This window comes from Lemur catta, chromosome 7, assembly GCF_020740605.2.
Source record: "Lemur catta isolate mLemCat1 chromosome 7, mLemCat1.pri, whole genome shotgun sequence".
NCBI lineage: Eukaryota > Metazoa > Chordata > Mammalia > Primates > Lemuridae > Lemur > Lemur catta.
In genome coordinates, this window is record NC_059134.1 from 22615837 (window position 1) to 22632637 (window position 16801).

The 16801-nt window shown below is 57.4% G+C and overlaps 1 protein-coding gene across 1 annotated transcript in view; it reads left to right on the forward strand.

Moving 5' to 3' along the window:
* Positions 1-16801, forward strand: part of DSCAML1 (DS cell adhesion molecule like 1) — a 326542-nt gene that overhangs the window by 245563 nt on the left and 64178 nt on the right. Inside the window, exons 7-11 of the mRNA XM_045556390.1 lie at positions 589-885; positions 2586-2858; positions 12232-12510; positions 12922-13041; positions 13872-14048. Of these exons, the coding sequence (XP_045412346.1) occupies positions 589-885; positions 2586-2858; positions 12232-12510; positions 12922-13041; positions 13872-14048 (1146 nt within the window). The remainder of the gene's footprint in view (positions 1-588; positions 886-2585; positions 2859-12231; positions 12511-12921; positions 13042-13871; positions 14049-16801) is intronic.

Below are 16801 nucleotides of genomic sequence, written 5' to 3' on the forward strand. Positions count from 1 at the left end.
TGCAGCCTCAAACTTCAGGCCTTTTGCTCGCAGGACCAAGGCACCCTCACCCCTCCTGCGGGCACGGTCACATGCAAAGGGATTGGGAACCAGACTCCACAGGGCAGGGCCCCTCCACACACAGTTCCACACAGTTAACTTCTGAGCCTCTGTGTCTTTATTAATAAAGGAAAAGTTGAGAGGAGCTAACATTTATTAAGTACTCACAAAGCACTGTGCTAAACGTCTTAAATGCAGTAATTCATTTCATGCTCACGATATCCATTTGAAGTGGGTCTAACCATCATCACTGTTGTTCCGTCCTCCAGCACCAAGAGTTGGGAAGACTCAGAGAGGTTAAGTAACCTGCCCAAAGACACAGGGCTAACAGGGGGTTGAGGGAGGAGGATCCCAACTCCAGAGTCTAATCCCACGTGCAGTAGTCACTGGCCCTGGCCGGGCTGTGACTGCCAGTGAACCGATGTGCGTGAGAGTTCTTCACTGTTACCACGCACCGGTTTGCCTCCTCTCCCTGCCAAGGTGGGGTGCCTGGGGGGATGGGCTGTCCATGGCTCGATGACCCTGAAGGGGGCTCCTCGCTCCCTGCAGACGGCACGCCCCGCATCGTCTCGTCCTTCAGCGAGAAGGTGGTCAACCCCGGGGAGCAGTTCTCGCTCATGTGTGCGGCCAAGGGCGCCCCGCCCCCCACGGTCACCTGGGCCCTGGACGACGAGCCCATCGTGCGGGACGGCAGCCACCGCACCAACCAGTACACCATGTCGGACGGCACCACCATCAGCCACATGAACGTCACGGGCCCCCAGATCCGCGACGGGGGCGTGTACCGGTGCACGGCGCGGAACTCGGTGGGCAGTGCTGAATATCAGGCGCGAATAAACGTAAGAGGTGCCTGTCTACATTTAAATATCAGCATAGGTTTTGAGTTCCTTTGCCATCTCTGTGGTTACCATTATTCTTGTGCTGATTGGTACTTATTATTATTATTAATCGTCATTTTGATTTTAGTAGAGGTCTCTCTCTCTCATCCCCTGTCCCCTGCCCTCTGTGAGCCCCATCATCCATGCTTTGTGTGTGTGTGTGTGTGTGTGTGTGTGTGTGTGTGTGTGTCGGGTACAGCTCACCCCCTTTCTCATTCCCACCCTCCTCCCTCCACCGTTGCTCTCCAGAGCTCCAGCTGCCCACCCCACCCTCTGGCCCATGCCCACCCATCAAATCTCTCTGTGCCCCGGGTACGCCACCCACCTGCTAGCATCTGCCAGCCCTGCCAGGGCCTTGCAAGGACAAGGACGGGGCAGTGGGGCCAGTGGGTGCCCACCAAAGCGGTGCCCCTGGTGTCCTCCCACTGAGCCAGCCCCCCAGTACTCCGGGAGGTGCGAGCAGCCAGGAGCCAGGGCATCATCTTCTCCCCCCACGGCTCAAACCATCGAGAGTAGGAGCTGAGGCTGGGTGGGGTGTTCCAAGACAGGCAGCCTCCAAGAGTGTGGCAAGGAGTCCTTAAGGGGGTTGTCCCCGTATCTCAGTTCTCCAAGTCACTGCCTTGAGAACAGAGTCTCCCCTGAAGCTATTTGCAGCCCTCTGGGGTCTGACTGGTCCTCATCTGACCCTTCCAGTGAACCCTGGCCCCAGGGCAGAGGTGGAGGAGGGTAGCACGGAGGGAAGGGGTGCTGGTCCAGGGGCACTACGGGTTTTCCGCAGGGGCAGGGAAGGGGAGCACAGGTGGAGGTTCATGCTAAATTCACCTGTACCTGGCGTCCAATCCACAAGAAGTGCGGCCCTCGCACCTGGTCACCCTCCTGCCCTCTCCTCTGAATTGGAAGGGGGCGGAGCTGCAGGGCCCTGGGAGATTTCCTAGTCTGGCCCCTCATCTTCTGGATGAGGACCTGAAGCCCAGGGAGCTCTTGTACCCGCGCGGGCACTGTCCCTGCTTGGCGGTCTCTGTGCCCTCTTTGCACCCCCCACGTTGCCATCTGCCTGGCTGACCCAGCTACGGCCACTCCCTCCCCCAGCCAGTGTGACCAGAGCCCCCCCCTTCACAGCCCCTTCTCTGGGCCCCACAATACACGTTCACCTGGTGAAATAAAGTCATCAGCTCATCCAGTGAAGACCTCCTGTTGTCTTTAAATAGCACAGATAAGATCTTTGGGGTACGAGACCCATATGAGCGTGTAGAATGGGAATAACAGATTCTCCACATTTCCACTTGAACCCCAAAGCCTTAATATTTTCATAAATGAGGATTTTCCCCCCCAAATCCCAGTCACTTCTTGATGAGGCTGCAGTTTGGTCACGTACCCAGTCCCCCTAGGGGAATGGCTCTTGCCCCAGGCATGTATGTACCGTGTCTGTTTGCAATTATTTGAAGCTAGTAACAGTGAGTCCCAGAGAGACCACCATGTCCCTCAACTCCGGTCTCCATCCTGAGCCCTGGAAAAAGATGTCCCTCTACCCCCACCAAATGCCTACACCCTGGAAGTCCCAGGGGCCGAGCACCCGAGAAAAGCTGCACAGGGCGGTGCCTGGCTGTCCCCGGCTGACGGCACCACCTGCCCCCCCTCTCCTCCTGCTCCCTCCTGACTCCTGCCCAGGTCCCCCCAGCATCCGGGCGATGAGGAACATCACAGCTGTCGCCGGGCGGGACACCCTTATCAACTGCAGGGTCATCGGCTACCCCTACTACTCCATCAAGTGGTACAAGGATGCCCTGCTGCTGCCGGACAACCACCGCCAGGTGGTGTTTGAGAACGGGACCCTCAAGCTGACCGACGTGCAGAAGGGCATGGACGAGGGGGAGTACCTATGCAGCGTCCTCATCCAGCCCCAGCTCTCCATCAGCCAGAGCGTCCACGTGGCCGTCAAAGGTAGGTCTCCCTCCCCCACCCGAGCCCCTGCCCACCCTGCCCACCTGGCCACCCAGGATGCACCGGCCCCTCTCCGGCCAGCCACCTAGGCGGCAGCAGGCAGTCCTGAGCAAGTGGAAGCCGAGCACAAGAGGCCCTTGCCTGGCGTTCAGAAGAAAGGGGGCAAGATAATAAAAGACTGTGGGTGCACACAAAAGGCCACAAGTGCCTCTACATCCGGGTCCCTCCGCAGGCTGCAGGACAAGGCAGCCTCACCCCAGGGGCAGGAGGGGTCAGTCCCAGACAAAGAGGAGGCAGGTCGCCTTCTGGGCAAGAGGCCGGGTCAGAGCTGGTGGGCTGCACTGCGCCCCTGAGGTCAGGATGAGCTGCCCCGAACTTGGCAGAGCCACACAAGGGATCAGCAGCAGGAGGCCAGGGTGGAGGAGCCCACGCTGGGAGCCCTGGCTCGCCCCTGGGTCACAGACTGGCCACTTCAGGCTGCTTTTACAGGACTGGGAAGGCCCTTCCATCTGCTAGCACTGCTTGAGGCCTGGAAAGCTCCGCCTGGTGCCTAAAAGCCTCCTCCCTCCTGGGCCCTTGACGCTCACCTGGGTGAGGTCTGTGCTTCCCGCCTGGGACGGGGTAGCCATCCCTAGGTCCGTGGGTCAAATGAATGAATGAACATAAAGAAGCAAATACATGAATGTGTGAGTCGGTGATGATGTCCTCTTGCTCCGGGGGCTGTGCAGGTGTGCAAAGCCCCCAATACATTCTCCAGGAGTGACAGGACTGGAGACTGTCAGGACAGTGAATGAAAGGGTGGTGGTCCGGTTGCTCTGGGGCAGGGTGGGAGGTGGGTCCTGCTGGGCCTCACCAAGGAGGTCAGTGAGAGCCAGGCAGCTCTCACTGCCTGGGAGGGGGTCACATACCACGCTGCGTAAGGGGTTGACATCTCTTTCTGGAGAGCAGGGCAGGGTTGAGTGGGGGTGGGGGGCCTCAAGCATGGAGAAGGTTAGTGGAGGAGCTGTCCTCTGCAGCATGGGGCTCCAGCACCAGGCCGCGATCACTGTGACAATCTGGCAGACAGCACTGCGGAGGGCCCGCTCCGTGCCCAGTCCCTGTGCTTGATGCCCTACGTGCGTGTTTTATTTAACTCCAGAGCTACCCACTTACCTAAGGCAGGTACCATTTCATCCCCAATTTCCAGGGCAGAAATCTGAGGCATGGAAAAGTTAAATAAATTGCCATCTGGAGTCAGAATTTTTCCCAGGTCTGAATAACTGCCCAACCTGGGCTCCCACCCAGAATGGTCAGAGCTGGGGGAAGGGCAGGAAGCGGGGAGGAATGTTCGCCCTGCCCTCCACCCCAGGAATAAAGACATAGAGACTGCAGACCACCTGGGAGGGAGATGGAAGAGACAGAGCCCTTGGGAACTCTGAGAGCCCCTTTCCCTGGGCATCTGTGTCACCCCAGCAGTGGGGAGAGGACACTGAGGAGACCGCCCCCATATCCTTAAGGGCAGAGAGGGAGGGACAGCATTAACCAGGAGAGGAAACCCAGCCAGGGGCCCACGGGAGGATGGAAAAGAGGAGAGGGCTCCAGGCCCATGAAGGGGCTCTGACACTGGGCGACAGCCCCATGTGTCCCAGACGCCAGGCTGCTGCTTTGCTCCCAGACTGGAAGCAAGACAGAGTTAGGGAGAGGGAAGGCTGGGAGGAGGAAGAGTTTGGGGGGACAGAGGCTGCATTTGGCTTTGGCCCTCCCAGCACGGATGACAGCGGGATGTCCAGTGGGATGGCGGGTGGACAGCTGGAAGAACTGAACCGTGGCCGTGAAAGGCAGGTCAGCGCTTCCCCCATGCTCCTTGTCATTAGTGCACAGAGGCCGTGTCACATGCATCCTGTGTTCCCAACACCCGCCGTAGTGCCAGACAGCCTGTGCTTTGACCTAAAACTGAGACATCAGGCTGGGGGGACTGACTGACTAGGAAACCTCACTTGGAGCCCAGAGAACGGGGGCCTCTGTGGCCATCTCAGACCCTGACAGCCCTGCCTCCCTGCTGCCCTCCTGTTTCACCCCCGCCAGGCTGACGGCCACCCTGGCCACCTCCTCACCTAACGCCTCTGCTCAGCCCTGGGGCCCGGCTGTGCCAGCCGGAACCTCACGAACCCCCTGCCACGTCCCCGCCCGTGGCATCCTGGGCCAGCCAGCCCGGTGGCAGTGGCACACAGCGCAGCCTGCCTACCCCACCCTGCATCCCGGGGCCGCCTGTATCCATTTCCGTGACAAGCAGTGGACCGAGAGTTTACAGTGTAAACATCACATATTAAAACATCTAACCTTTGCTCTACTCCCTTCACCCGCCCGCGCTGGCAAGCATTTGGCTGGGTTTGTTGGCTTAAAAAAAAAATAATAACAGGGCTCCAGCGGCCTCGGAGTACTCGGAACATCCTGAAAGCTGCTTCTGCTCATCAATTATTCAGCTCCATTCAGGGAGCGATCAGTCCTAATGAATTGAATCTGATGCATTCTGTCTCAGCGACTCGCCGGGCCTGTTGTGATGGTGCTGAGCGACAATGTCTCCGCGGCCGGGGGAGGGGGAGAGAGAGAGAGAGAGAGTGTGTGTGTGTGTGTGTGTGCGCGCGCGCGCGCAGAGAGCACATGAGATCCTAGAGGACAGGGCTGATGCACTTGCACACGTGAATCCCCAGCACCCAGCACAAGCTGGGCATTCACAAAGCAGGAATGTGTGTGTGTGTGTGTGTGTGTGTGTGTGTGTGTGTGTGTGTGTGTGTGTGTGTGTGTGTGTGTGTACGATGTACAGGCTCGTGTGTACACCTTCCCCCTTCCCCACCCTCAGGGTCTGAAAAATCCCAGAAATCCAGCCCTAGAAGGGGTGTAGTCACCTGTTTTCTCTCTAGACCAAGAAGCAGCAGGCTGTGAGGGGCTCCAGGACCCCGTGCCTCCCCCAGAAAGCTCAAGTCCCCTCCCCTCCATTCTCTCCTTGCTCCCTCCCCCCACCTCATTAGAATGCACTTTTGCAGAAGAACCATCAGAGCTGATTATGATCACGCTGCTTGATTAGCTGATGTGCTGTTCCAAGAGCTAGCCAGGGAGGGGGATGGAGGAGGTGCCCCTGGGCATGGCAAGACGCCCTGACTGGGGGCAGGGGCTGGCGAGGAAAGGATGGGCCCATCCAGACCCCACTCTCCAGCCCCCACTGCTACTGCCTGGCTGGAAAGTGCATCCCACCCACGATCAGAGCAGACCCATAGAAAGTAGAGTAGGGTGAGGTGAGGGTGGGACAGGGCACTAGAAGCTGGAGATAAAATAGGAAGTGCCCCCCACACCCCCACCTCTCCTTGGGGCCAAGGGTTGGTGGCAGGGCGGGGCAGAGCCCATGCTGTGCCATGAGCTGGAAGAACAACTGCTGACTCCATTCCTTCTGGGACTGCCTGTCTTCTAATGAATTTTTCAAACACTGAGCTGAGAAAGGCAGAACACACCCGACATGAGCACGCATGCACACACATGTGCGGAGACCTGTGTGTGAGGACACATGCATGTACATGTACATGCTGGTACATATACACACGCACATGCAACAGATGAACACATTAGCCTGTTCACTCGAGCACACATATGTATACATGCTTACTAGCAGTTACATGTACGCAATCATTTCCTCTGTTGGCGTCCTCTTGTAAGGGAACATTCCTGAGCCACGAAAGGTGGCTGCGGGTGGGGCCACATGATATATTGCCCAAGTGAGCCTGCTGTGGCCCAGCAAGGTGGGAGGAGCAGAGGTCACAGAGGGTGGAGGACAGTTCGAGGGCTGCCTGGGCTTTGGCACATGTAGCACTGACTGGCGGGGGAGAGCCAGGCTGCAGGGGAGGCAGGTGCGTGTCCCTGGCCATCCGAAGAGCTCCTTGGCAGAATGCTAAGAGGAGAGCACACAGATCCAACCTAGATTTGGTGACTTTAGGGCCCCCTGTAGCTGAAAAATAATGTAGCATAAAAGCATCTCTGGGCATGCAGGCTGAATGTTTAATTAACTAGGAAGGCAGAGCTGCAATTGGGGCCCCTTGGCATTGGCTCAGCGAAGAAACATCTCCATCCCTCCATCTGAGCCTCCCAGGGCCTCTGGAGCCAAAACGAAGGCGTGAGGTGCTTTCTGCCCATGCTCGGCAGGGCCAGGACCGGGAGGCAGTGCCAGGCTCCCGTGGAGAGCGAGAGGAAGAGGGCACACGCCCACCCACACACAGACACACTCTCACAAATGCCCACACTCCCTCCCACACTCGTTCTCCCCTAGCCGCTCAATGCTGAGCTTGAGAGCTGCTCACCCCAGTCCCTGCCGTATGCCTGGGCACACATGGCAGAGGCCCCGTCCCACCCTAATGAATGGGTCGGGGGTTTCTACGATTGTAGGGCCCATGACAGAGCCAGCTGCCTGGCCGAATGCCCGCCATTGGCAGAGGCAGAGGTTTGGAAGAAACCCCACTGGAGTCCACAGGAAGGGGCACGACAGGCTCAATGGGAGGGGATGGCCTAATGGCACTTGCAGGGAGGGGCCACCAAGGAAGCTGCTGCCAACAACCTATTTTCCCAGCCCAGCGTGCCAGGAACATGGGTGCAAGCAGCCTCCTATGGGACAGACAGGGCTCGTGACGGTGGTGGTAACAAAGGTGATGATCATGGTGGCGATGAAGCTGTAGCAGCATCCATGTATTCATGTGGTGACATTTACTGTGCACCCACGATAATCCAGGAACTATTTTAGGTTTTGTGATACAGCTATGCTCAAAAAAGACAAAAATCCCTGCCATCAGGGGGTTTACGTTTTAATTGCGAATCGGATCACACAGCAAATACCCCAAAGACACTCGTGTCACACAGGAGCGGGGCTGAGAGTGCTGGGGGTGGGAGGGGAAGGGGTTTGCAATTTTAAATAAGGTGGTCTGGGAAGAGAGGGTTGTGTAAAAAACTGAAATAAGCTATTATTGTTCCTAAAATATGGGACATGTTAGAACTGGAAAATCAGTGTTAGACTTTAGACATTATTTGGTCCAAGCCCTCCATTTTGCAAACGAGGAAACTGAGGCTCAGACGCAGAGACAGGGTGGTGGAGAGAAGGCAGCCTCGCCTATGGTCACTTCAGTGGGTAGCAGAGTCTGGAACCAGGTGCCCGGGCCCCAGGCATGGCTTTTTCCCCACCACAGGCTGTGCGGGCAGAGAAGCTCCGACTTCCCACGGTGCACACGCTGCTAGCAGGTGCAGTAAATAAAAGGCTCCGTCTGAGACAGAGACGATGAGAGACACCGGAAAGCGTTTATGGTCTGGGCTGGTGGTCAGCGCGCCTTTCCCCGCGCAACACTCCCAAACAAGTGGCTGTAAAGGCTTTACGGTAGCCAGCCATGGCATGGACGGCCTCGGCCACTGCATCTTCTCAGCCACACTGGCCTCTTCACCATTGCAATGCCTTGCTAAAGACGTGCCCGAGCAAGGCTTCAGAGAGAAGTCCCTGGGTTGTGGGGCATTCGTGTCCCTACGTCCAGGCTGTCTGCTGGGGACATGTCAGGACTCAGGGGCAGGAGGCCCATGAGCTGGACTCAACACTAAAAAGAGCTAAGATTAGCACTAGGCTGCGGGGGGGTGTTTTGCCAGAGGTGGAAATGGACACACACACTCAACTAGCCCACATCTGTCCCCTGAGCACTGGGGAAGGCACTGCAGACTCACAGTCAGAAAGCAGCCCCCATCTGGGTACTCGTGGTACCCTAGCCCTAACCCTAACCCTAACCCTAACCCTAACCCACACCCTCCTTTTACAGCACTCCTGGTAGTTAGCGAGCCCGGGACAGAGCCAGGATCCCCGGGCTTTCTTCTCCCTCCAGGCCGTTCCCTGTGCCGGCACTTAGGGGCTGTCGGAATGCTAGCCTGGAGCTGTGGAACCCTGAGCAGCTCTGGCCCCTGGCACTCCCAGCAGAGCTCCTGGGGCGTGCTCCCCAGCCACGGCACCTGCAGAGGGGGTGGAGGGCGGCGAGGAGCCTGCCTCGGGCCTCTGGGAAGCCGTCTGGTCATCTGCCTCCCACAGGAGACCACGGCGCTCTCGGGAGCGCTGGGCCAGCCCAGCTGAATGTCTGACCCGCCAGCACGGATGTTGGCCACTCTCTTCTTCAGTGGCCTCTGAAATAGCCATCGGTGTCATTCCTGAGGACCAGAAGGGAATGACAGCCCCTAGTTGGCCTCTGCCCCTTGACCCAGCCTTTCCCTCTCCTTCACCCCATATATTTTTTGAAAGCGTGTGTGTACTTTAATTCTCAGTTCAAAGCCACCTCCTCCATGAAGCTGCAGTCAGTCACCCACCTGGATGACATCTCCCCCTGCTCCAAGTTCAGCCTCTGTGCATCCAGGTGATGCTTGTCCAGCAACCTTTGGGGGAAGTATCTTACCTTCCCTAGTAACCGATAAGCTCCCGGGGGCTCTGGAGTTTAAGCGTGTTTCTCCTTTCCCCAGCCCACACAGAGCATAATGCCTTCGCAGAGCAGGCATTTCATAAATATTAAATGAATTAGTTAATTAATGAATTAACCTGCCTTAGTAACTTGTTCCATTATCTAAATCCTTTCGTACCGAGAAAGACAGTCTTCTCCTGGCCTGAACTGAATCTTCCGGCCTGATTTCACTCTCTCTCCGTCCACTGCTCTGTCTGATGGAAATGCCCTCCCCCGGCATGGCCTTCCAGACCTTTCCTCCCTCCACAGAACCTCCCACCTCCTTGTTGTGCCACATGTCCTGCTCTCCTGGCCCTCGTCACTGCCGCCACTCTCTGCTCATGTTCAAGTGTCCACAGGGCTCTTAAATCACAGCCACCAGTTTGGTGCTGTGGCAGCCAGGGCCCTGCCCCTAGGAAGGACCAGGGGAGAAGCTCCGGGCTCCAGAATCCCGTAGCATCAATGTGGCATCTTGACAAACAGCACAGGGCACCCCTTATGCTGATCGAGCCCCCATCCTGTGCTCACCCTACCCCTTGCCCACCTCATGGGTGAACTTCCGAGGTTACCCTAGGAAATGATATCCAGACATGTGTTCATTCATTTACTCACCCAACAAGCATTTATTGGGCACCTAAAGTTTGCTGGGTAAATGATAAGTCCTAGCTCCCAGCCCTCCAGGGAAGTGGTGACCCAGTTCCCCACTGCCATGTGACAAATGCTGTAATCAAGGCATGGACCGAGGGCTGCAGGGCTGTGCAGGAGGAAGGTGGGCTTCACAGAAGAGGTGGCATTTGAGCAGGGTCTGAAGGGACAGGAGGCCTGTGGGGCTCTAGCTTTGGGCCTTTGCAGGAGGGAGGACTGGGCCAGAACTGGTTCTTCCAGGCCTAAGGAAACACTGCTTGGCACGTCAGGGTCTCTGCAACAGCTCCGCCAGGGAGGCCCGCAGGGCTAGGTCTGACCTAGGCTCAGGAAAAATAGAAACCAGGAGGGGGTCAGCAGAGGCCCAACAAGGGCAAACTCTGGGAAGTCTCAGGAACAGGCGTTGAACCATTGCTGGAGTCAGGGTTCCAGAGAAATCTACCTGAGGATGTCCAAGGCCCAACAAACCGCTCAGAACACTGGGGGCAAAGCCCCACCCAGGGAAAAGAGGTAGCCAGAGACCAGGATGAGGAGACCCGGACAACAGCTACAGCACCAGAAAAGCTGGCTGGGAGGTAGGGCCCAGTGGATCTGGAATGAGACGGGGCAAAGCCGGCGGGTGAGGAGTGCACGTGGCGGGAGATGAGGACAAGTGCCAGCTATGCTCACCGGGCAGGGCGAAGGTGCGGGGCTGTGGGCGCTCGTGGCAAGCTGACGGGGCCCAGGGCTGGAGTGAAGGGGGAGGTGGGAGATGACACTGGAACGGTCACCCTGCTGAGGATCATAGAGGCCACATCCCTCCTAAATGTCACTTCCTCGGGAGCTAGAGCTCCTGGTTAAGAACTCCCCCAGGGACCCAAAGGGCTGCCGAGGGTTATCAATGTCCACACCTGGCTACTCCACGGGCAGCTCTGTCCCGAGCCACGAACGTCCTTGGGGTACAGGGAGGGCCTTGGGCTTGCATCCCATGCCACCCATCCTTGCCCCTCAGAGCCCGTGCCCCTCCGTGGCCACTCTGGGTGGCCGGGGGTGGAGAGTAGCAGGCTTCCAAGGAGGGTGGGGCTGGTGCCTGGGAGAAGGCCAGAGAACCGCGGACAGCCTTGTAATTTAATTATCCCACTGCAGAAAAGAGATCTCATCTACTGGGTGCTCATCCTTGTTAAGCTAATTGTCTGTCTCCTCTCTCCTCTCCCCCCACTTGCTGGGGAAGTCGCTGCAGCCTAATTGAGTTATCATAAAGATAATGGCTGATGCTCTAGCCAGAGCCGAGAAAGGAGGATCCATCTCACAGCGACTCGGCTCCAGACAGGCCCCCCAGGGGCTGAGATGTGGGCGGTGGGGGCAGGAGGGAGGAGCCGCATCTCTCGGGGAGGGAGGTTGGGTGGATGGTGCTTTGCCAGAGGCGTCTGACAGCTGGTTGTCTCACAGAAGTCAGGGCTCCCTCTCTGCTCTTTCTTGCCACCCAAGGGAGCTCACTGACAAGACACGAGAGTCTCTGGTCCGGGCATGTTTGGGGCTTTCTCAGAGAGACAACCAAGGAGCGTAGTGAAGAGAGCTTGGACTTGGAGAGCAGACAGATCAGGTTTAAAGCCCCACTGTCACCTCTTCTGAGCACAGAAACCTAGGGCCTAATACCTCTCTGCTCTGAACCTCAGTTTTCTCGTCTGCAAAATGGAGACATTATAGTGGGAGGATTCAGTGAGATAAAGTGTATAAAGCACCTGAAACAGTGATGTGCGCTTCCACTCGCCTGTCCTAATACCCGACGACAATGGAGAGGGGTGGGGTGGGTGATGGGGCCTTTGCGAGAGGAGACTGGGACACAGCACTCCTGGTTTTAGGCATCCCAGGCCCCCAGAGAGCTGGGAGATGTGTCTCAGGGGTGAGAAGGAGAGCACAGGGGTGCTAAGGAGTGGCAGAGAAGTCGGGGGGAAAGCTGAGCAAGGGGTCTGCAGGCAGATGGGAGTCAAGAAGCACGTGAGTCCACCCAGGGCAACTCTGAAGGTCAGAGTTAATGCGGCCGGCCAAGGCTCTGACCAGAGACAGCGGGCCCAGACTGGATGGCCAGAGGGGCGGGAGGCAGGCATGATGGCAGGGCACCCAGGCATGTCCAGGAGACTATGCACGTGCAGGAGAACAAGGCACCGTGTCCCGGGGAGGTCTACTCAAGGCCCCCAGCTGAGGCTGGAGAGGCAGCACAGCCGGCCAGGCTGGGGCCCGTGGGGTCTGACGGCGGCACCCCCTTGCCTTCCCAGTGCCCCCGCTGATCCAGCCTTTCGAGTTCCCGCCCGCCTCCATCGGCCAGCTGCTCTACATCCCCTGCGTGGTGTCCTCGGGAGACATGCCCATCCGCATCACCTGGAGGAAGGATGGACAGGTGATCATCTCAGGCTCGGGCGTGACCATCGAGAGCAAGGAATTCATGAGCTCCCTGCAGATCTCCAGCGTCTCCCTCAAGCACAACGGCAACTACACGTGCATCGCCAGCAACGCGGCTGCCACCGTGAGCAGGGAGCGCCAGCTCATCGTGCGCGGTGAGCAGGGCCAGGCCGGCCACGGGGGAGGGAGGGGACAGCTCTGTCTGCTGCTACAACCAACAGTTTCTAGATTTCCCGTTTGAATCACAGGCTCATGGAAGGTTGGCTCCAGCAGGGCCCTTCAAGATCAGGAGATCTAAACCTCTTATTTTCCAGGGCAGGAAACCGAGGCCCTGGGCAGAAGAGACACTTGCTTAGTTAGTCGTTGGCAAAGGCAGGATTGGAACTCAGAACTCCCAACTCAGCACTCAGCAAAAGCTATCAGCATCTTAGGTTTCAGAAGCTGCCTGCTCCCAACTTTATAACAGTCCAGGCGGGACTGAGCTTGCATGGAAGGTGCCCCAAGCCCTGGGAGACCTATCAGAGATGGAGACCATCTGTTTCTCCCTCCCCTCCCTCTTTCTGCAGTGCCCCCTCGATTTGTGGTGCAGCCCAACAACCAGGACGGCATCTACGGCAAAGCTGGTGTGCTCAACTGCTCGGTGGATGGCTACCCCCCACCCAAGGTCATGTGGAAGCATGCCAAGGGTAAGCCCCTGGCCCAGCCTACTCTGCGAGGGTGGGAGAGGGGAGGGGAGGATGCTCTGATGGGATTTGAGCCTGTTCCCTGAATTGCAACTTCTAGCCCTGGGTGGGAGTCCTGGTTTCCCAGCTTTAGAACTGTGCGTCATCCTCAGCACCCCTAGGGGTCTGTGGACCAGGGACAACCACCATGCTGACTCCATATTTCCTCTTTTCCCCACAGACTTGGCCTCCCCCCACCTCCCTCCAGCCCCAGAACTCAATGTACCACCCCACCCCATCCTGGGCTCCCAGAGCCCCAAAGCCCCCAGCTTCTCACCAGTTAACCTATTCTGGGACCTTAGTCTTTCTTGGAGCCCACCGACGTCCCAAGGACATGCTGGCTTTCTGACTAAGGCCCAGGTCCTAGACTGTATTCGTGGCTGATGTTGGGGGACATGGGAGGGCCCAAGGCTCCCTTGGAGGATGCCGGCCTCTTTCCTAGGTCTGGCTGCCTAAGACCAAGCAGCTGCCATTTGAGGGCTCAGTCTTCTTCTCAAAAAAATCTTTTTTTTCCTTTCTAAGGAATTCACCCCAAAGAAGCTCAGGGCCAAAGTGGGCACTGAGCAGAGGCTCCAACCCCATCTCCTTGCTTCAGAGCTGGGGCAGGGCCAGACCTCAGTGAGGGTCTTTCCCTTGGCCCAGTGGGAGCTCTGTGGGCTCCAGCACTTTGGAGATGTGCAGTTCTGCTACAAGATGGCCCTAGATCGGCAGGGGAAAGGTATCGGGGCCATCCCCAAGGCGCTCAGCTCGCTCCCGGTGCAGACCCCGGCCCCCTAACTGCCTCCTCCTTCCAGGGAGTGGGAACCCCCAGCAGTACCACCCAGTGCCCCTCACCGGCCGCATCCAGATCCTGCCCAACAGCTCGCTGCTGATCCGCCACGTCCTAGAAGAGGACATCGGCTACTACCTCTGCCAGGCCAGCAACGGCGTGGGCACCGACATCAGCAAGTCCATGCTCCTCACCGTCAAGAGTGAGTCCTCGCAACACCCCACTCACAGCCCAAGGCCGTCTCGGCATGTCCCCTGCCTGCCCCCTGGGTTTCCACTGTTCCATCTAGGAAGGGGAGGCAGGAAGGATTCCTAGTCAGAGGCGGGCTTGGGACCCTCAGATGGGGGATTTGAAAGCACTGTCATCCAAAGCAAGGGCCTCACCCTGAAGGGTCCCAGCCCACCCCACCCCAGGCATGATAAGCTCATGATCTGCTCTACCCAGGTGTCAGGTGGCATCACATTTACTTTGATCTGCAGATGGGCAGTTCAATCTGAATACTCATCTCAAATATTTTATTTTTGCTAATTAATATACACCTGCTTGTGTACAGCCTGATTGTGGCTTAGAAAGGAAAACATGAGGCACATAATGTAGGAGAAAGGTCTATGGGGAGAAAATCTGGGTTCCAATTCGAGATCCACCTGATGAGCTGTGTGACCTTGGGCAATTCACCTTACCTCTCTGTGCTCCAGTGTTCTCAGCTGTGCTAGAGGTCCCTTCCCGGTCCACCCACCTCACAGTGTTGCGAATAATGCAAGAACTGGTAACAGAAAGAGGAGGATGCTTCAGAAAAGCAAAGGAACAATATCACTCTTTATAGCTCAGTGCTCTACCTGTGCCTCTGAACCCCCAGATGCAGAGCCAGCCTCAGTGGCCTTGGAAGCACACAGCTGATTTTGCTATCCCAAAATTCTGCTAGGTCACACACAGACATCCTACTGGGCCAGCCTATCCCTTTACAGGGGTCTGTGTAATGGGTCCCTGGGAATTGTGTCAGAAAGACATGGTCCATCTGTCCCTGTGTCAGGACAGAACCACAGGCCACAGAGGGCAGCAGTCAGAGCCTGTGTTCTCATGTCTGACCAAGCCAAGTGTGAATCTCGGGGCTGTGACTTAATTACTGTGCAACCTTGATGAGCGTACTTGACTTCACGATACTTCATTTTCCTGATCTACAAAACGAGGGTCGTAATAGTTCCTTACCTGCTATGTTTTGTGTCAAGAGTCAGACGATATACATAAAGCCACCAGTATGGTACCGGCCATCAAAGATGTAGCCGTGGGTTTTGTCATTCATAACGCAGTCCCTCCAGGGTAGGCGGAGGAGAGGGGCTGCTGACGGCCATGCCCCGCGTGCGGTCTGCCCAGCCTCTCCCCGGAGTTCCCTCCTGTAAGAATCACAGCCTCTTTATCGCTTGCCAAAGCCGGTGCTCAGCTCAGCACAAGGCAGGGAAGCCCCAGCGATCGATGTTCAGGGAGCTCCGAGCCGGAATCCCCGCCCTGGGGAGCCGCTTCCCTCACACTATCAAAAAGCACTTTGTCCTTAATAAAACCAGGCAATCAATCTACATCCCTCAGCCGGGGAGAACTTCGCTAATTCTGGCTGTGTGAGGCAGAGGAGGAGCAGGCATCTCTGGAACCTTCCTTGGAATCTGGTCCTTACCTCCCCGCTGTCGGCAGGAGAGATGAGCCCAAACTCTCCTCAGATTGTTGTTATTATTATTATTTGGCCTTTGCTCTTTGTCTTTAAGTTAGAGGATTCCGTGGGGCTGCCAGCTCTGTGGCAGGTGGTTGCTCCGTGGAGATGAGGGGACACGGGTGACGGAGGACGCAGTGGTCAGGAGGCTGGCTGTGTGTGAGGAGACCCCGCCTGGGGGTGTCCCTGGTGTCCTGGGGCCCTGTGTGAGTCACTTCCTCTCCTTCCTGGGGGCCTGCCTTTTCCTCCGCCATTCTCACTCCACACCCCAGGCAGCTGCTATGAAGCACTCTGAGAACACACGTCATAAACTCAGAGCTTCCTGCTGAGCACACACAGCCCCAAGTCACACACACACACACACACACACACACACACACACACACACACAGTGTTAACCATTGGTCTTCCTCTCACCAAGTTTCCTTCCGCACTAATTACCCCTGGGCAGAACTGGACCTGGCTCCCCCCTTCCTTTCCTTCCCCTGTCCTCACTCCGGCCCTGTCATTGTTCTTTGCTTCTCTCCTGGTGAAACCCAGGACACCCCTCTCTTATGGCCGCTGGGTCTCACAGACACCTCCGGGTCCGTTTCCCACTCACGCGCCTCTCCATCACACAGTCTCTCTCGCCCCCCACCGCGCCCGCGAGACCCTTCTCCGAGGGCTGCTTTCCCTTCCTCTGTCACAGACGCCCCTCCCATTCCAGCCGCACTTGCCCCAGTGACCTCCCCCGGCCATCTTGGAGGCCACCGTGCAGGGCCAAGGACATCTGAGGCCCGAGGAGGTGGCCGTGGAGGTCTGGCACGGCCAGGGCCTGCTGGGGCTGGAGGCTCTGACTACCTTTGTGCAACAGCCTGAGGGATTCTGCGCTATATCTGGCTGCCGAAGATGCCGCTATGGTAATGGGACACTGTTGACGGGTAGGAGAGGGCACTGGGGTGGGTGTTGGCGCACTCAACCATCCTTGGAACGTCCATTCTGCCTCCTGCTTCTTCTAGGCAGGAGCACTGTTCCAGGCCACCCCCACTCAGCTACCCCCAGCACATGCTCTCCCCTTGCCTGCTCCGTCCTTTTCCTCCTTCATCCTCCCTCAACCTTACAGCAGTTCTCCCACGCCCCCATTCTGATTTAGATTTAAAGGACAAAGGCAGGTAGAACCCTCAGGACCTGGGTGCATGGGCCATCCGTGTGCTCACTGGGGAAACCATCTCCAGTCATCCTTGGTCCATCTCAAACACCCACACCCCCCACACTCG